Source organism: Dipodomys merriami, unplaced genomic scaffold (assembly GCF_024711535.1).
Source record: "Dipodomys merriami isolate MVZ:Mamm:240054 unplaced genomic scaffold, mDipMer1.0.p SCAF_4, whole genome shotgun sequence".
NCBI lineage: Eukaryota > Metazoa > Chordata > Mammalia > Rodentia > Heteromyidae > Dipodomys > Dipodomys merriami.
The window spans coordinates 53,419,883-53,435,540 of record NW_027205603.1 but is presented as its reverse complement, the minus strand read 5'-3'; the positions used below and the strand labels follow the sequence as shown (position 1 = coordinate 53,435,540).

General features: G+C 36.8%; 1 protein-coding gene across 1 annotated transcript in view; it reads right to left on the bottom strand.

Annotated features, from left to right (window-relative positions):
• Positions 1–6,767: 6,767 nt before the first annotated feature.
• Positions 6,768–15,658, bottom strand: part of Lrrcc1 (leucine rich repeat and coiled-coil centrosomal protein 1) — a 31,820-nt gene continuing 22,929 nt past the window's right edge. Inside the window, exons 13-19 of the mRNA XM_069990993.1 lie at positions 14,487–14,672; positions 13,556–13,730; positions 12,365–12,528; positions 11,619–11,827; positions 10,969–11,106; positions 10,092–10,227; positions 6,768–9,291 (exon numbers count right to left, since the gene is read on the bottom strand). Coding sequence (XP_069847094.1) covers positions 9,169–9,291; positions 10,092–10,227; positions 10,969–11,106; positions 11,619–11,827; positions 12,365–12,528; positions 13,556–13,730; positions 14,487–14,672 — 1,131 coding nt within the window. The 3' untranslated portion in view covers positions 6,768–9,168. The remainder of the gene's footprint in view (positions 9,292–10,091; positions 10,228–10,968; positions 11,107–11,618; positions 11,828–12,364; positions 12,529–13,555; positions 13,731–14,486; positions 14,673–15,658) is intronic.

Sequence of the window (15,658 nt, the reverse complement as noted above, 5' to 3'; positions counted from 1 at the left end):
ACCCCCACCTACCCTCCGCGCTCCGCGGCCACCTGCCGGGCTGGGCGGCCGCCGCTCCCCGCAGCCGCCGAGTGGGTGGCGGGCTCCTGCAAGCCACAGGTGCGCCGCGCGCCCTCGGGAGTCCGGGCAGCTCGCTGGGCGCGCAGGGCCTCCGCCCCGCCCCCCGCCCCCCTGCCCCAAGCCCGGGGAAGCGGGAATGGAGCCCACGAGCCACCGAGGGAGGGCCAGTGGAAATGAGGAGCCCGGGCTGCGAGGGGTGGGGACCCGAGTTTAAATGGCAGGAAGTGACGCCGGGCCCCGCCGTTGCCTGGAAACACATTTTTCTGCCCCGGGGAGGGGCGCTGGGAGCTGGGCCGGGCGGCGCGCGCGCCCTCAGGCGCGGGGATCCTACCCAGCCACATTCCCAGGAAGAAGAAGAAAAAAAGCCGAGGCCTCTGTGGGCGGAGGAAGTCGCCGAGCCTAGTCACCCTCGGGAAGTTGGTTCGGCTTCCCAGTTGGTAAAGTTGCACGAGGTTCGGTGCCTGGCGCTCTGTGATGGGCCGGGTTCAGCCCTCGGGGGTCTTTTCCAGTTCTAGCATAGTTGGCAAATCCCCCCGATGATCAGGACTAACTCAAGGTTTTATTCCGTAGCTCATCTTTTTTAGAGGACGAACACGGGAAGATTAGGCTGTTTTTCTTCCTTATGATCCACTCTTCCCCTATCTAGGGAAAGTGGTGAATTGGCCAAATTCTCACGTTCTTCACCGGGTTATGGAGTGTATAACTTGATGCCTAACGACAGCAACAGGAATAATAAACAATGAAGGCACTCTTGGGATCTTGTGCTTCAGTGATACCCTGCACTACTGATGACCGATGAGAGCGCACAGCTCTAAGTTTAAGAAGAAATAAGTGTTCTGTTCTGCTCTTCTCACTTTATAGATTCCTAAGAATCAGGACAAAATTGAACCTAGTTCATTTTTTAAGCGCTTAATTTAAAAACTAACAAGCGAGAAGTGAGATTAGGAGGAATCTGAATTCAGACACCATTAACACAAATGCTGTCTTTTCCATTCACAGACTTAGAAATTTAGTAACCAGAGGGAGCTATCATGTTAAAGAATACTTAAAAACAAAACAAAGCAAAATCAAGAAAGAAAAAAACAACAACTTGTAACAAAGAGGTTTAAGTAAAACGTGGGAAAAATCAGCAACATAACCCCTTTTGAACATTTATCTGAGAATAGTTTTACTCAGATGATTTGACATTAGCCAAATCATCAACCAATATTGCAAATTAATTTTGTCAATATCCAATACTAGTCCCTATGGAGGCTCTAGTAAATTGAAGAAAGAACATTTTGCTGTATGTGCTATGGCAGAGATCAATAAAATAATACTGATAGTATTATTTCTGAAACAATTTATGGGATATCTTACCCAGCTCAGACTGACATAAATAAGTACTATAAACTGGATGGCTTAAGCAACAGAAACTTACTTTCTCACAGTTATGGAGATCTTGGAATAAGGCTCTGGTGAGGAACCTTATCTAGTTTGGTGATGGTGACTTTGCACTGTTTCTTCATATGGCTGAAAGAAAAATTGTTTTAGGTTCCACTTTAAAAAGATCTGGATGCCGCTTGGTCATGCCTGTGATCACAGCAACTCAAGAGGCTGAGATTTGAGGACTGAGGTTCAAAGCCAGCCTGGGTAGCAAAGTCTGTGAGACTCATCTCCAATTAACCACCAGAAAACCGGACGTGGTGCAGTGGCTCAAAATAGTAGAGTGCTAGCCTTGAGCAATAAAACTTAGAGACAGTGTCCTGGCCCTTAATTCAAGAACCACAAACGTGGTGCAGTGGCTCAAAATAGTAGAGTGCTAGCCTTGAGCAATAAAACTTAGAGACAGTGCCCTGGCCCTTAATTCAAGACCCACAACTGAATAAAAATAAATAAAAAAGGCACTGATTACATCATGAGGTACAACATCCTCCTAGGTTCATCTGTCAAAGCCCCATCACATTAGGGAGACTAGAATTTCAAGTTTAGAGGGAACTCACTTTGGACCGTAGCATGTAATAACTATCTTGAAAATTTTGGAACTGTATTTTAGTATCATTTAAAGAAGATTTTCTATAAAGAAGTCATTTCACAATATGATAACTGCTTTGTAGAAAATTAAAATTTGTTTTGTAGTCATGTTTTTCACAATGAAATTTTCATTTGTTTAAATAAAATATATTCACAAATGAGCTTCCAAAAATCTTTTTGTGTTTTGCCTAAGGTATGAAAAATCACATACACCAAAGATTTGCAAACTTTACAAAGAAAAATCATTTATAGGGGCTGGGAAGGTGGCTCAGTGGTTAGAATGCTTGCCTTGCATGCATGAGGCCCTGGGTTCGATTCCTCAGCACCACATAAGCAGAAAAAGCCGGAAGTGGCACTGTGTCTCAAGTGGTAGAGCGCTAACCTTGAGCTGAAGAGCTCAGGGATGGTGCCCAGACCCAGAGTTCAGGCCCCATGACCTACCAAAAAAAAAAAAAAAAAGAAAAATCATTTATAGAGTTTGTTGTCAATCTAAATTCCTTAATGCAAACACTAGAGATTAATTCAGCATTTGATATAACATGATCTGGAAATTTACAGTTTTCAGTTTCTGGTAATCCCTATACACATAGTGACAGACTCTTGGAGATACAGTGAACAGCACAGTGAAAAATATTGAAGTGTATCTTTCTTGTAACGATAACTCCTATCAATCTCTGAAGATCAGAATTTGATTTAAAAAAAACTTGCAAAATGTTTTTTTAATATTGCTGAGGCTTTTTATAATTTCTATTAAGGAGATTTTCAGTCCTTGGTCAAAATTCAAATAACCTTTAAGAAAATGTTACAGGTTACTGTTTTGTAATATATTAGTCTGACTCTGAATTGTGTCCTTTGGCTATAAAAGTAACAATTCTCAAAAGGTTTTTGTTTTTATTTTTGTGCCGAGTCCTAAGACTTGAACTCAGGGCCTATCCATTCTTCCTGAGCTTTAACAACAACAATAATAATGTGCTTTGTAAAGATTTGTCCCTTTTTTCTTCCTTTTAAAAAAAAATAACATCTTTAAGTAGTTGGACCAAAGAGTTGCCATTTAACAAATCAGTTTATGAATACAGTGCATCTTGATCAATGTTACTTCTTTCAAAATTCTCATTCATCCCTCCCAACCTGCCTCTTCCATTTTTCTTAATTTTGTAGGATATACATTGAATTCTTTTTTTGGGGGGGGGTCTCGTCATGGGGCCTGAACTCTGGGCCTGGGCGCTGTCCCTCAGCTCTTCAGCTCAAGGCTAGCACTCTACCACTTGAGCCACAGCGCCACTTCTGGCTTTTTCTTATGTGGTGCTGAGGAATCGAACCCAGGGCCTCAAGCATTCAAGGCAAGTGCTCTACCACTGAGCCACCTTCCCAGCCCCTACATTGAATTCTTGATGGAACCCTCCAGTCCCACCCCTTCCCTTGAGTTTCTCAAGGCTGACACGCTACCCAATTGAGTCACTGTTCCACTTCTGTCCTTTTTATTTATTTATTTTTTTGGTGGTTAATTGGAGATAAGACTCTCGTGGCCTTTTCTGCCTGGATTACCTTTGAAGCTCAGATGCCTGACTCCTGAGTAACTAGGATTACAGGCATGAGCCACAGACACTCAGCATCAGAGAGTTTTGATTGTGATTATTTGACAGCATGGGGTTTGCATTAAGGGCCTCGTGCTTGCTGGGCAGGCACTCTACCACTTGAGTCACACCTCCAAGAGTAGAAAGCTTTTTAAATTTTACTTAGTAGTTTCTATTCATTCTTATCACCTTGCCAAAGCAGTTTACTAAAAAGAGTACTTAAAAGAAGATATAATTGTCAAAGAAAAGAAGTAGTTTCTCATGCTCTGAAGCATGAAGTATTGAAAATTTTAGTTCCCATGTCCTTTAAGTTAATAATTGTGAGTTGACATATGGAGTCTGAACTTCTGAACAACTCTTGAGAATTCCTTTCCTCCCACCCCCAATGCTGGAGGTTGAAGGACACAAGTAATTATGTGTCTGAGATCTAGACTACAGTTCCAAGTCTGACACCATTTCCAGAAACTCACTGGAATGCCCTCACGACAGCCAAACTGTTCTGGACCTTTTACCATCACTTTGAGAACACTCTAGAAACCTTAGACAAGTCCAACAAGCACAACTGAAGGTATGATCCAAGTATGACCACTCCAGACAACCAGCAGAGGACCTTGGAAAGCAGCATTCTATGTAAAACAAGCCTTAGTGAACCTCAGATGATGCTGTACGGAAATTCATTCAAGCCACAGGAAGAACACCCTTTCACAACCTCCGTAGAAGGCTGTATAGATTGAAATCCTTCATTGGCAAATTGTGATGTATGGAGCAATGAGCCAATGAAGCACATCGTAGATCCTTAAACTAGGCTTGGGATTAGTGTGCAAAACCACCATGCCATTTACATGCTGCATTTCCTTTTGGGCTATATAACCCAACCACTTCACATGGTATTAGGATTTGCCATGCAATTCTCTTCTTTGAGACTTTCCTGATGTTGTAACATTAAGTTTCAATAAAGTCTATTAGGACTTTGGCTCATTAAGTCTCACCTAAGGCCTTTCCGTCCTAGATCTTTGTCACTGTCTGAGCTCATAGCACAAAGAAATAGTGGTGTGGACGACAGTAGCAGATGACAGTGGTGGCAGAGGTGGTGACACCAGCAGCGATGGCAGCAGCATCTGTAGCAGTACTGGTATGGGAACTAAGAAGCCAAGAGAGCTACTAAAACAGCAGGTGTGATGTTGGAGAAAAGCGAAGTTTTTAAAAGTTCTGAGAAGGCCAAAAAATTAGAAGAGAGCTCAGACTGCGAGGGCAGACTATGAAGAGCCAAGGTGCAGACCCTGGTCACCAGAAGAGGTCCTGAGAAGAGTTATCATGCATGTAGGGGTGACAGTCTCCTTTACTTTCTAGCTCAAGAGCTGTGGCACTTGCCCTCCCTAGTTGCTGCCAACGCTAGCTATTGTTAAGAGCTCAGAGCCCAGATACCCAATGTTCATGAGCAGTAATGTTATCTACTTAGTACTTAATACTTTGGGCTGTCAATATTAGCTGCTGCTGACGGTCAGCCTTCCAGGAGACATTATTGATTGTGCTGCTGGCAAGCACAGGTAGATAGATCCATGGAGAGCAGCTATGGTGACAAGTTACTTGATCATGGATTGTTTACTTCTGGGTTCTCTATCTCATTCTTTTGCTTTGTATGCCTGTCTTTATGTTAGCACCACACTGTAGGTTTGTAATAAACTTTGATATCAAGAAGTAATAGTCTCCAGTAATTTGGCTAGGTCATTATAGCTAAGTCTATTTTCCCTGAAGTATACCTTAGATGTTTATCCTCAATGTGGTCACATTTGGATGAAAGCAATCCCATCTCTTCAAAGTCCTTTGCTGGAAATCAAAACCCCAAACCTAGAACATTAGGTTAGTATTCTATCACTGAGCTACACTCCCAGCCTCTGATAGGAGTTAAAAAAATGATCTAGTTCAAGGTATTTGACTTATCCGTATTGGATCATATTTACTCTCTTCTCCCTCAAAAACAATTTCAACAGGTTTCATTGTTCTATTTTAATACGTCTATATAAAACACTTTAATCACAGTCCTCCTATTTCACTCTCTTCATAGGCATACCCCTCAACCCCATGGCAGGTTTTGAAAGGCTCTCTACGGGGCACATGCGCATCCTTGGGCCTAAACTCAGGGCTTGGGGACTGTCCCAAGGCTTTTGAGCCACAACTCCACTTCTGACTTATTTCTAGTTATTGGAGAAGAGTATCATGGATTTCCTACCTGGGCTGGTTTTGAACTGTGATCCTTAAATCTGAGACTTCTGAGTAGCTAGGATTACAAGTGTGAGTCACAGGCACCTGGCATAATTTTTTTTTTTAGGTGACCATTTTCATTTGGCCCAATGATTGGGCTTCACTCAATTTTGGCTGTTTTTGAGAAAAATGCTTGGCACAAATTGCTCCAGTCTGACTCAAGTTCAGATAAGTTATATTGGAAGGTTTTGTTTTGTTTTTTAAAATCACAGCATAGGGCTCCTATTATAGTCATCTCTTGGTTTTTATCTGGTATACTAGCTGGCTAACAAGAATGGTTTGCTGTTTGCCTAGAGCTACAAGATCCCTTCTAAGTAATTTCCACTAAAGATCTTTTAAAACACTTAGCTTGAACCTTCATACATTCTATTTCATATAAACTCAATTTGGAATGGTTATCTTTGGCAAACTCTCTTGTCACTGCTTCAGATACTAGGAAGTAGGTGATAGGGTAGATACTAGGGTAGGTGAACTCAGGGTCCTCTAGACCTGATTCTCCCAATAGGGACCTCCACCTCATTTGTGACCTGCAGTAAGGGTAATTGGACTCATAGTTTTGGTTTGTTCTGCCTACGGTATGTTTGAGAGCTGGGTAGGTGAGGAAAATCCACTACCTTTTGGCTGCAATCAGAGAAATTTAGCTTCTGTAATATTTGGAAGGGATGAACGATCGTGAAATCCCCACACTGGTGATACTGTGTCTTGAGGCTGGAAATTGGTTTTGGCCAGAACTACTCAGAAAGCTGAAATGTGTTTTGGGTGGAGTTACCATCAACTGAAGGTGATGAAGGTCTTGGCTCACTATCACAGGATTCTGAGAAGTATGTTTTTGTTGAACAAATGTTTATTTTCTGTATATTACTAGGGTGTTTTCTACAGATTTCAAGTACTTGTCATTACTAGGAAGCAGGTCTGCAAAGTTCCTGCCATCTTACAAGTGGAATCTCCAATGCTGATTTTTTTTACAAACTGTTTAAAATTAGTATTTAAGGAGTATAATATGCATTTTATTTAATAGTTATCTTTAGCTTTATACTAAGGTAACTTGAAAAACATACATAGAATTGCAGTGTATCCCTTTCCCCCAAATTCATAGCTATTTCTGTTATCTTACACCCAAGGAATAGCTTCAACAGATTAAATTATTGTAATATTGTATATATATTTTAGTCAATATTTACTCTTTCAAATAAAAATTTACCCCCGAGGACTCCAATAATGTAACTCCTTTGAATAACTTACCGATTAACAAAATTAGGAAACTGGAACATTTTGTCAGAGGGAAGTGAAGATCAAGAGAGAGGGCAGATGAATGCAGGGGAATGGTGGGCAAATCAGTAATAATATTCAATGTACATATGTGAAAATGTAACTTGAGGGGATGGGTGGGGGGAGAGATGAGAGAAAATAATGCAATGGATGACATCGATCAAGATGCACTGCCACGTTGGACTGAAATCCCTTTGTTCAACTACTTAAGAAGGAACTTTATAGCAGTTAGCTATGTATACATAATAAAACACTTTAAAACAAAAAATTACAAATAATCAAATTATCTGAGCTTTCATAATATGCATTTCTTTCAGGATGAGTTACTGCCATGTATCAGCTTTCAGTTTTTAGTGTTTTCTTCATTAATTCTACTAAAGCAGGGTACCCATCAATAACTTCTTGGTCTTCACTAATCTAGAGGTGTCTTATTAATTTTGGTCTTCACTAATCTAGAGGTGTCTTATTAATTTTGGTCTTCACTAATCTAGAGGTGTCTTATTAATTTTGAAGAACAGTTCTTCTGGATGCAGAATTTTTGGTTGATAGTTCCTGTTCTCTCATCATGTCAAATATGTTATCATCTGACCTGCCATGTTTTTGATAATTTCCTTGCTTCTTTCAGGGTTTCTCTAAGTCTGATTAGGAGGGCTAAGTGAAAAATCTTTTTGTTTATCCTATTTCACTGAAAACTGCTTTTATCTGTATGTTAATCATTTTAAATGAAATTTAAGGGCTTCCAGCTATTACCTCCCAACTATTTTCCATTTCCATTCTGAGACTCTCCTTCCATGTGCTGCTATTTGGGATGTTCCTACATATCTCTTCACAGCTTAGTTATCATGAAATGGGACTTTCTCTTAAGAAGTTAAGTTTCTTCTGGTTTCATTTACCTTTTTGTTTTTGTTATGCCAGTACTGGGGCATGAACTAATGGTACCCCATTATCTCTGGACTTTCTTGTTCCAGGAGAGTGCTCTAACATTTGAGCCACCTCCACTTTTCAGTTTTTTGCTGATTAACTGGAGATAAGAGTCTCAGAGACTTTTCTGCCTGGCTGGCTTTAAACCACAATCCTCAGATATCAGTTATCTGAGCAGCTAGGATTACAGGCATGAGTTACAAGCACTTAGCTTTCCATTTACTTTAGAACACCTAGTGCACTATTGATATCCATTTAAAACTGTGGTATTGTATTTTTATTTCTACTGAGAAATAAGAGGGGTATAGCACTTAAGATTTCCATTTTTCATATACATCATAAGAAGTGATAAAAGTGAAATCATTAATTATCTTATATGAAGAACTCTCTTCATATACATGAACTAATAGGGAGAATGAGAGCAGAACAAAATTGCTCCTCAGGAATTTATAAAATCTTAAATGTGTTCTTCAGTGAAAAGTCAAATACATTCTAAAAAAAAGGGTAGTTCTGAGAGATGTGAAGGCTACATATGCTTCTTAAAACATGCCATGCCATATCTTTGACTCCAGCACTGCCACAAAAAAAGGAAAAAAAACAAAAAAGAGTGTCACATGTTTTACCTTTGTTAACTTTTTGGTTACATCTTATAAACTCTTAAAAAGATAGGAGCTCTCTCAACTACAGACAATAGAATTACCTCTTTATCAACACTATAAGGCTAAAAACAATAAACTATTTTCCCTCATGTACTCAAAATTCTAATCTTCATTTATGAATCTGCTTGCAACTATGTTATTACCAAACAGTATATAGCACAGAAACAAGAAAAGTGGCTTAAGTCTAGATATTATGATAGGTTTTTTTCTAATACACATAATTGTACAAAATTTATTATAAAAACCTACATATACAATAAATATTTGGTCAAAAGTCTCTTAAAATTAATCATAATGAAATGTGTAGAAAGAGACATTTCAAAGTCGTAGCAGTTACTACTTTTACAATATTTAATCATTTTTACAATAGGTTTGCCGGTCCATTTCAATTATATTTGTTCTCAAAGCCATCACATCTCTTGCTGAATTTCTTTTAGAGCAGAAGCAAGTTGCTTAATTTTTTCCTCCATTGCTTTTTTGTTTTTGCATGTTTCTTCCAGAAGTTCACGCATTTCTTCTTCAACTCGATAAACCTAAAGCAATGTATGAATGTTACATTTTAATTTCCTAAGGTAAAGGCATTTAAAAAATACTTTCTAGAAGAAATGTCAACAACTTATTCTTCCATATGTTGTAACTGGGATTCATTTACTGTAAAATATTGTTAGTAAAATGTAACTGGTCCAAATGCTAATAGGGAAAACATGTTGATAGAGTAATCAATGCACTTTCTTTTATATAATCTGTTTAGTGCTCATTAGACTTCTGAAAAAGATAAAACAATGTATTGCAATTCTATTTTAGGGCTAGAAAATTTGTTTGAAATTGTGCAATTTCTATCATAGTGTGGCTAGAAACTCAGTTTTCATATTTTATCTCACTATTGTCATTGTTGCCTATAAAATGCTGAGTTCTAAGTTTAACTTATGCACCAATTCCTTATAGATTTTCAAAACTGAAACAACCTTCTTCCTCAAGAAACAAACTCCATTCCTCTATGATATCTGCATCTGATACTGTCTAGTTCTGTTTGTAACTAAAACAATACTACACTTCTGATACACTACCAATATGTTCATCTTTTTTTCTACTTTATTGACACTGTCATCCAGAGATCATGAAGCAAGTATACATTGGGATGAAACTTAGAATTTTGCTTCTTACCAGAATTATGTTTTGCAATAAATCTAAGTTTACTAAGCTTGGTTTCACGATACTTTTGATAACATTCTTGATATATTAGACTATAAAATTATCTGTTTTTAATTTCTAAGGATTTATTTGGATATAAACATTTAATATTGATTTCTAGAGTGAATTTTATTTATAGTACCTTTAAATTTGCAGAATCAATACATTTTTGCTTTTCAGATGATAGTTGTGATATTTCAGCTTGATGAGCCTCAACAATTGCATCAACTTGCTTTTTAAATGCATCATCCATACTATGAAGCTTTTCTACTGCATTCCTTTAAAAAGAGCATCAGTAAAAAAATAAATAAAAATAAAAAAAATCCCCTAAATACTCTCGTATGTGTGGGTGTGTGAACTAGGTATATTTTTGCTACTCATATGTTAGGTTATTGATGTTGCTGTGCATGTTGACATGAGAACTGACCATTAAACCTATTTTTTCTAGGAATTTCAACAGTATAAGTTGTTTCAACAACTGTTATTTATATGTGGCAAGATAAACATTATTTCTATTAATTGTTCTGTAGAATGCATCTGAAGGCAGAGACAGGTACATTTTCTTTCTTTAAATTTAAAATAATCTTGTGTAAGATTGCTATCTAAATCTTCTCCAGCCTTATCAGAATCTCATCATTACTGTGGCCAAGTGACTTTCTTCTCTAAAGAGAAGTTTTTTAAGTGTAAATTAGCCACAGTTGACAATATAACTAGTTTCTTTCATTCCAACAGTTTTAAAGCAATACTATAATAAAAACAATATGCTCATACAACAATTATTATGTATCAGACACTGCTCTAAGAAGTATGTATTTCATATAGCCATATATATTAAAAATATATACATATATGTCAACCTTAGATCTAACAACTTTAAGGAGGGAACTACTACCTTTTACAATGAATGAAGTTCTTGGCAAGCAACTATGTCCTACATATTTTTAGTATTTTCTTTCAACCAGCTCACTTCAGTGTTCATGTTTCAAGGAATCTCATGTCCTTTAGAATTTAACACTTACTTTTGTAGTTCAATACTTTTGTCTCTTTCTGCTTTAAGTTGTCTTTCCTTGTTTTCAAAATTTTCTTTCACTTCTTTTACTTGTGTTTCAAGATGAGCTAGAAGTTCTCCTTTATCATGCCATTTCTGATTAAGTGAACTAAAAGTAATTTAAGAGTAAATTATTAAGTCACGTCTCATCTCCTTCAGTACTGGGGTTGAATTTAGTGCCTGTACATGCAAGGCTCAGTGTTCTACACTGAGCTTTATCCCTAAGTCCTTTTATTTTACTTTATTTTTTTTTGGTCAGTCGTGGGGCTTGAACTCAAGGCCTGGGTGCTGTCTCTGCACTCCTCAGCTCAAGGGGAGTGCTCTACCACTTGAGCCACAGTGTTAATTCTGGTTTTCTGAGTGGTTTACTGGAGATGAGTCTCACAGCTTTTCCTGCCTGGGCTGGCTCTGAACTGATCTCAGCCTCCTGAGTAGCTTGGGTTACAGGCATAAGCCACCAGCGTTCGACTTTTATTTTAATTGAGACAGGGTCTCAGTAAGTTGCTCAGGAAGGCCTTAACTTTATAACCAATTTCTTTGCCTCCTGAGTAGTTGGGATTATAAACATATGCCACCACACCAGAAAGCCACACATTATTTTCTCAGTGGAATATATAATACCTGTAAGCTTTTCTAATTTCTTCAAGTTCTATTTCCTTTGCTTTCAACTGCTGTTTCAGTTTTTCTTTTCTTTCATTGTGTCTTTCTAATTTCTCAATTACAGTATCCAGTTCTGTACATTTTTCATCAAGTTGCTCTTGAGTACATTTTTCTACTTCAGTCATCTTTTCTTGTAATAGTTTGATTTGTTCATCTCTTTCTTGTAAGCACTTTAAGATAAAATCAGTATATTATTTTAATTAAGTTTAAATGTTTCATAGTTTGATTAACCAGACATAATTTAAATTATTACTTAAAGGATACTGAACACATAAAATAATTTCTCTTGTGACAGCATATTCAAGCTAATAAACAGGCAGCACTTTATTTATTTATTTATTTTTTTGGGTCCGGTCGTGGGGCCTGAACTCTGGGTCTGGGCGCTGTCCCTCAGCTCTCCAGCTAGCGCTCTACCACTTGAGCCACAGCGCCACTTCCGGCTTTTTTCTTTTTGCTTATGTGGTGCTGAGGAATTGAATCCAGGGACTCAGGCATGCAAGGCAAGCGCTCTACCACTGAGCCACTTTCCCAGCCCGTCAGGCAGCACTTTAGGAGAAAATATTATAAATAGGAATGAACTATGATACTATGTTTTAAGTTCTTTAATAATTGCAAACCATGTAGATAATCTTTTTTGGATATTTTGCTTTGGACAGATGTTCAAACTTGCCATTGGCTCTTTTCTCAAAATCAAATGCCAAACTTACATCTTTTAATTTTCTAATTGTCTCTGTCTGGTCTTCCATGATTTTATTTTTTATTTTTAATGCATCACTATCATTTTCGTTTGCCTTTCTCAGAGATTCATTCTCTCTACACAGACTTTCTATTTGAGCCTCTAATTGTCCACGAGTTTGGGATAAAGATGACCCTAAAGAACAAAATGAAACAAAAAATAAGTTAGAAACATAAAGAACCTTGAAGGTTTTCCATTTTATAAAAGCCTAATCTAATAATGTAAAAGACAGTAAATAAAAACTGAATAAAACCCCAAAACACATTTCACAATATGATGAGAAGAGGGGAAACAAACAAAAAGCCTTCTCAAAATTTTGGCTATTAAAAAATATAAAAATCATAAATAAAACCAATCATCATAATTATATTAAAAATTTCACAATCACATTAATAAATGATTAATTTAAAATAACTGCATAAGAATTAGCATTGATGATTTATTTAGTTAACTATCATAAAAGTATACATAGTTCAGGAAAGTAGCTAAATTATATAGCCATGAGAACAATAAAAAATATCAGTGCTAACAGAAATGGCGTGTTTTCTCCATAAAGAAATAATAAACATTAAAGGAAATACATGTTTTTAATCTTGATTTAAATGTTGCAAAATGCATATATACACCATGTAGTATCCCAAGAATATATTCAATTTTTCTTTTCAAAAAATCTGTGAATTATTTTTTTTTACATGACATCTTAAGCTGGGGATAGTAGCTCATACATGTTAATTCTAGAGTTCAGGAGGATGAGATAGGAAGATTCAGAGTTCAAAGCCAGCCAGTGCTACACAGCAAGATACTTATCTCAAAATACAAAGAAATAAATTTAAACAAACCTGTAGACTTTTTAAAAAAGTTAGTATTGCTGCATTGCCCTAGTTGGTTTTAAACTCCTGGATTCAAGTGTTTCTTCTTTCTATTAAATGTCTGCTGAGCAGTGGACAGTGCTGCTATGTCTGGCTGCTATAATTTCTTAATTGACAAATTAAGAATTAACTTCTCAATTTTCTGTTTCCACAGAGGTTTTATTCTTGTTTGACTGCCAAATCCTTTCAGATAAAGGGTCATCTTTTCTCTTGGCATCTATTGGCAGTTAAGTCCTTTATTTCACTGGTTTTTAACAGTGGTTATTATACATTTGAAAATCTGAGAATTTTACCCTGTTTTGCCAGTTCATGCCCCCATACTTTTCTTTCTGTTCTTAAACCATAAATCAGTGATTCCTTTGCAGCTAGCTCAGAAATAAGCTGGACTTTCTCATGCTTGAGGAGTTCTATTTGAATACTCTTCTGCTTGTCATCTTCAATCAAAATTCCAAGAGTGTTGATTTGATTCTGTATATACCCCAAACATTAAAAAAAAAAAATTCAGTCATGTGTTTTAGTTCTCACTGTTGAATCTTAAAATGAAAAAAAAGCTATACAAAGTAAATAAAGACAAAGCAAATTTTAACAAAATTTTATATCACAAGTTTTAGTTTCATTAACTAAAGATACAGTATAAAGCAAGAAAATAAAACTTAAGAGGCCACTTCTTCAAACTCTGAATTTTGTTCTAAAGCTCTAACAGAGAAACCATGCCTGTAATATTTAAACTTGCTCATAATGCATTTAGATGAAAAGTGTACACATTACTTTTCCACAAGCTCAGTTATACTGGGTAAAGTATTATGTGTTTATTTAAAACTGAGACAACAGTAATAAAGATATTAACTTAAAAACTATTATATTAAGGGTATTTAAAAATCACCAACATTACCATTACAAAATTAATGTCAGCTATTCAAGTGGCTCTTTCTAAATGCACTTCAATACTACTTGAGGATGGTTTTCCTACTTCTATATTATCACTGTACAGCAGGTACTTATTTAACATGGTTTAAAAAGTAAATCTATTTGTTTTTTACATAAATACAATTTTAATGTAAGCCCTATACAATTTGTGAAATAGTAAGTTTAATCTCCTCTCCTCAGTTGTGTTTTCTGATGTACATTAAACTACAAAATTAGGATAATCTAAAAGTTCATTTTGTGTACTTCCAAAGGCCATCATAATATGAGACAATGTAAAAAAAAGTTGTAAGATTTTACCTGTAAATTTGCCGCTGTTTCCTGCTTCAATTTGGAAACTTCTGCAAGTTTTGATTTTTGTTCTTTCACCATGCAGGTCAGATCTTTTATTAAAGAAGAGGATTCATTTTCTTTTCGTTGAGCCCAAATAAGGGCATGTTTACTCTTGGCTAACTCTGTTGCCACATTCTGAAAACCATCTTTGACCTGCAATTCAAAATTGCATTATAAATGGCAGTTCTTCAAATAATAAGAAAATATCTGCATACAGTAGTTTGCCTTTCATTTTCATAGTCAGTTTTAGCAAAAGAGTAAATTTGCTTTAAACTACAAATGTTGATGATGAAAATGACACAGTGAGGTTAGTCACTGGTCCATATTAGAGAAAGTATACCTAAGATGAGAATTCATTATGACAAATATTTAAGTTTGATATATGCCAGCCATTGTTCTATGTACTACAATAAATTAATGAACAACAAAGACTAAAATCTTTGTCAAGTTACATTCTCATTTATACATTATGGATGATGTAATCACCATAAAAAGAAGGAAGTAGTTTCAAAGATGGAAAGAGGAAGATCCTAAAGTAACACAGGTGAGGGCTAGGAATGTAACTTAGTGGTATAGTGCTTGCCTAGCATGCACGAAGCCCACGGTTTGATTTCTCAGTACCACATAAACAACAAATGCCGGAAGTGGTGCTGTGGCTCAAGTGGTAGAGTGCTAGCCTTAGCACAGAGAGGTTCAAGGACTGGCAAAAAAAAAGCAATTCCGGTGAAAGGAGTTAAGAAAATAACTTTAGAATTTAGGTGAAAGGTTGAAGCTGTAGATATAATCAACAATTTAAGAAGACATTGATTGTGTCTACAAAAGAAAAAATTGAACTTGGGCATTGCAATAATAAAAGTTCGGAGAAAATGAGAGAAAATGACTAGAGACTGCAAAGAAGTAAAATAACAGAAAGCTGAGAACACCAAGAGATGGTAAGCAGGTAATCAAGAGAAGTGTCTGGAGGGAATGGAGGGAGACACTGTCCAAGGGCTGCTCCTAGGTCTAATCAGGTGAGTAATACATTGATAATTTTAAACACTGTGGATGTTACTGTCTTCTCACCCACAGCAATACTAGTAGAAAAAGCCGAATCAGAGCATGTTGAAGAAGGAATTAAATTAGGGAAAGCAAATCTATGC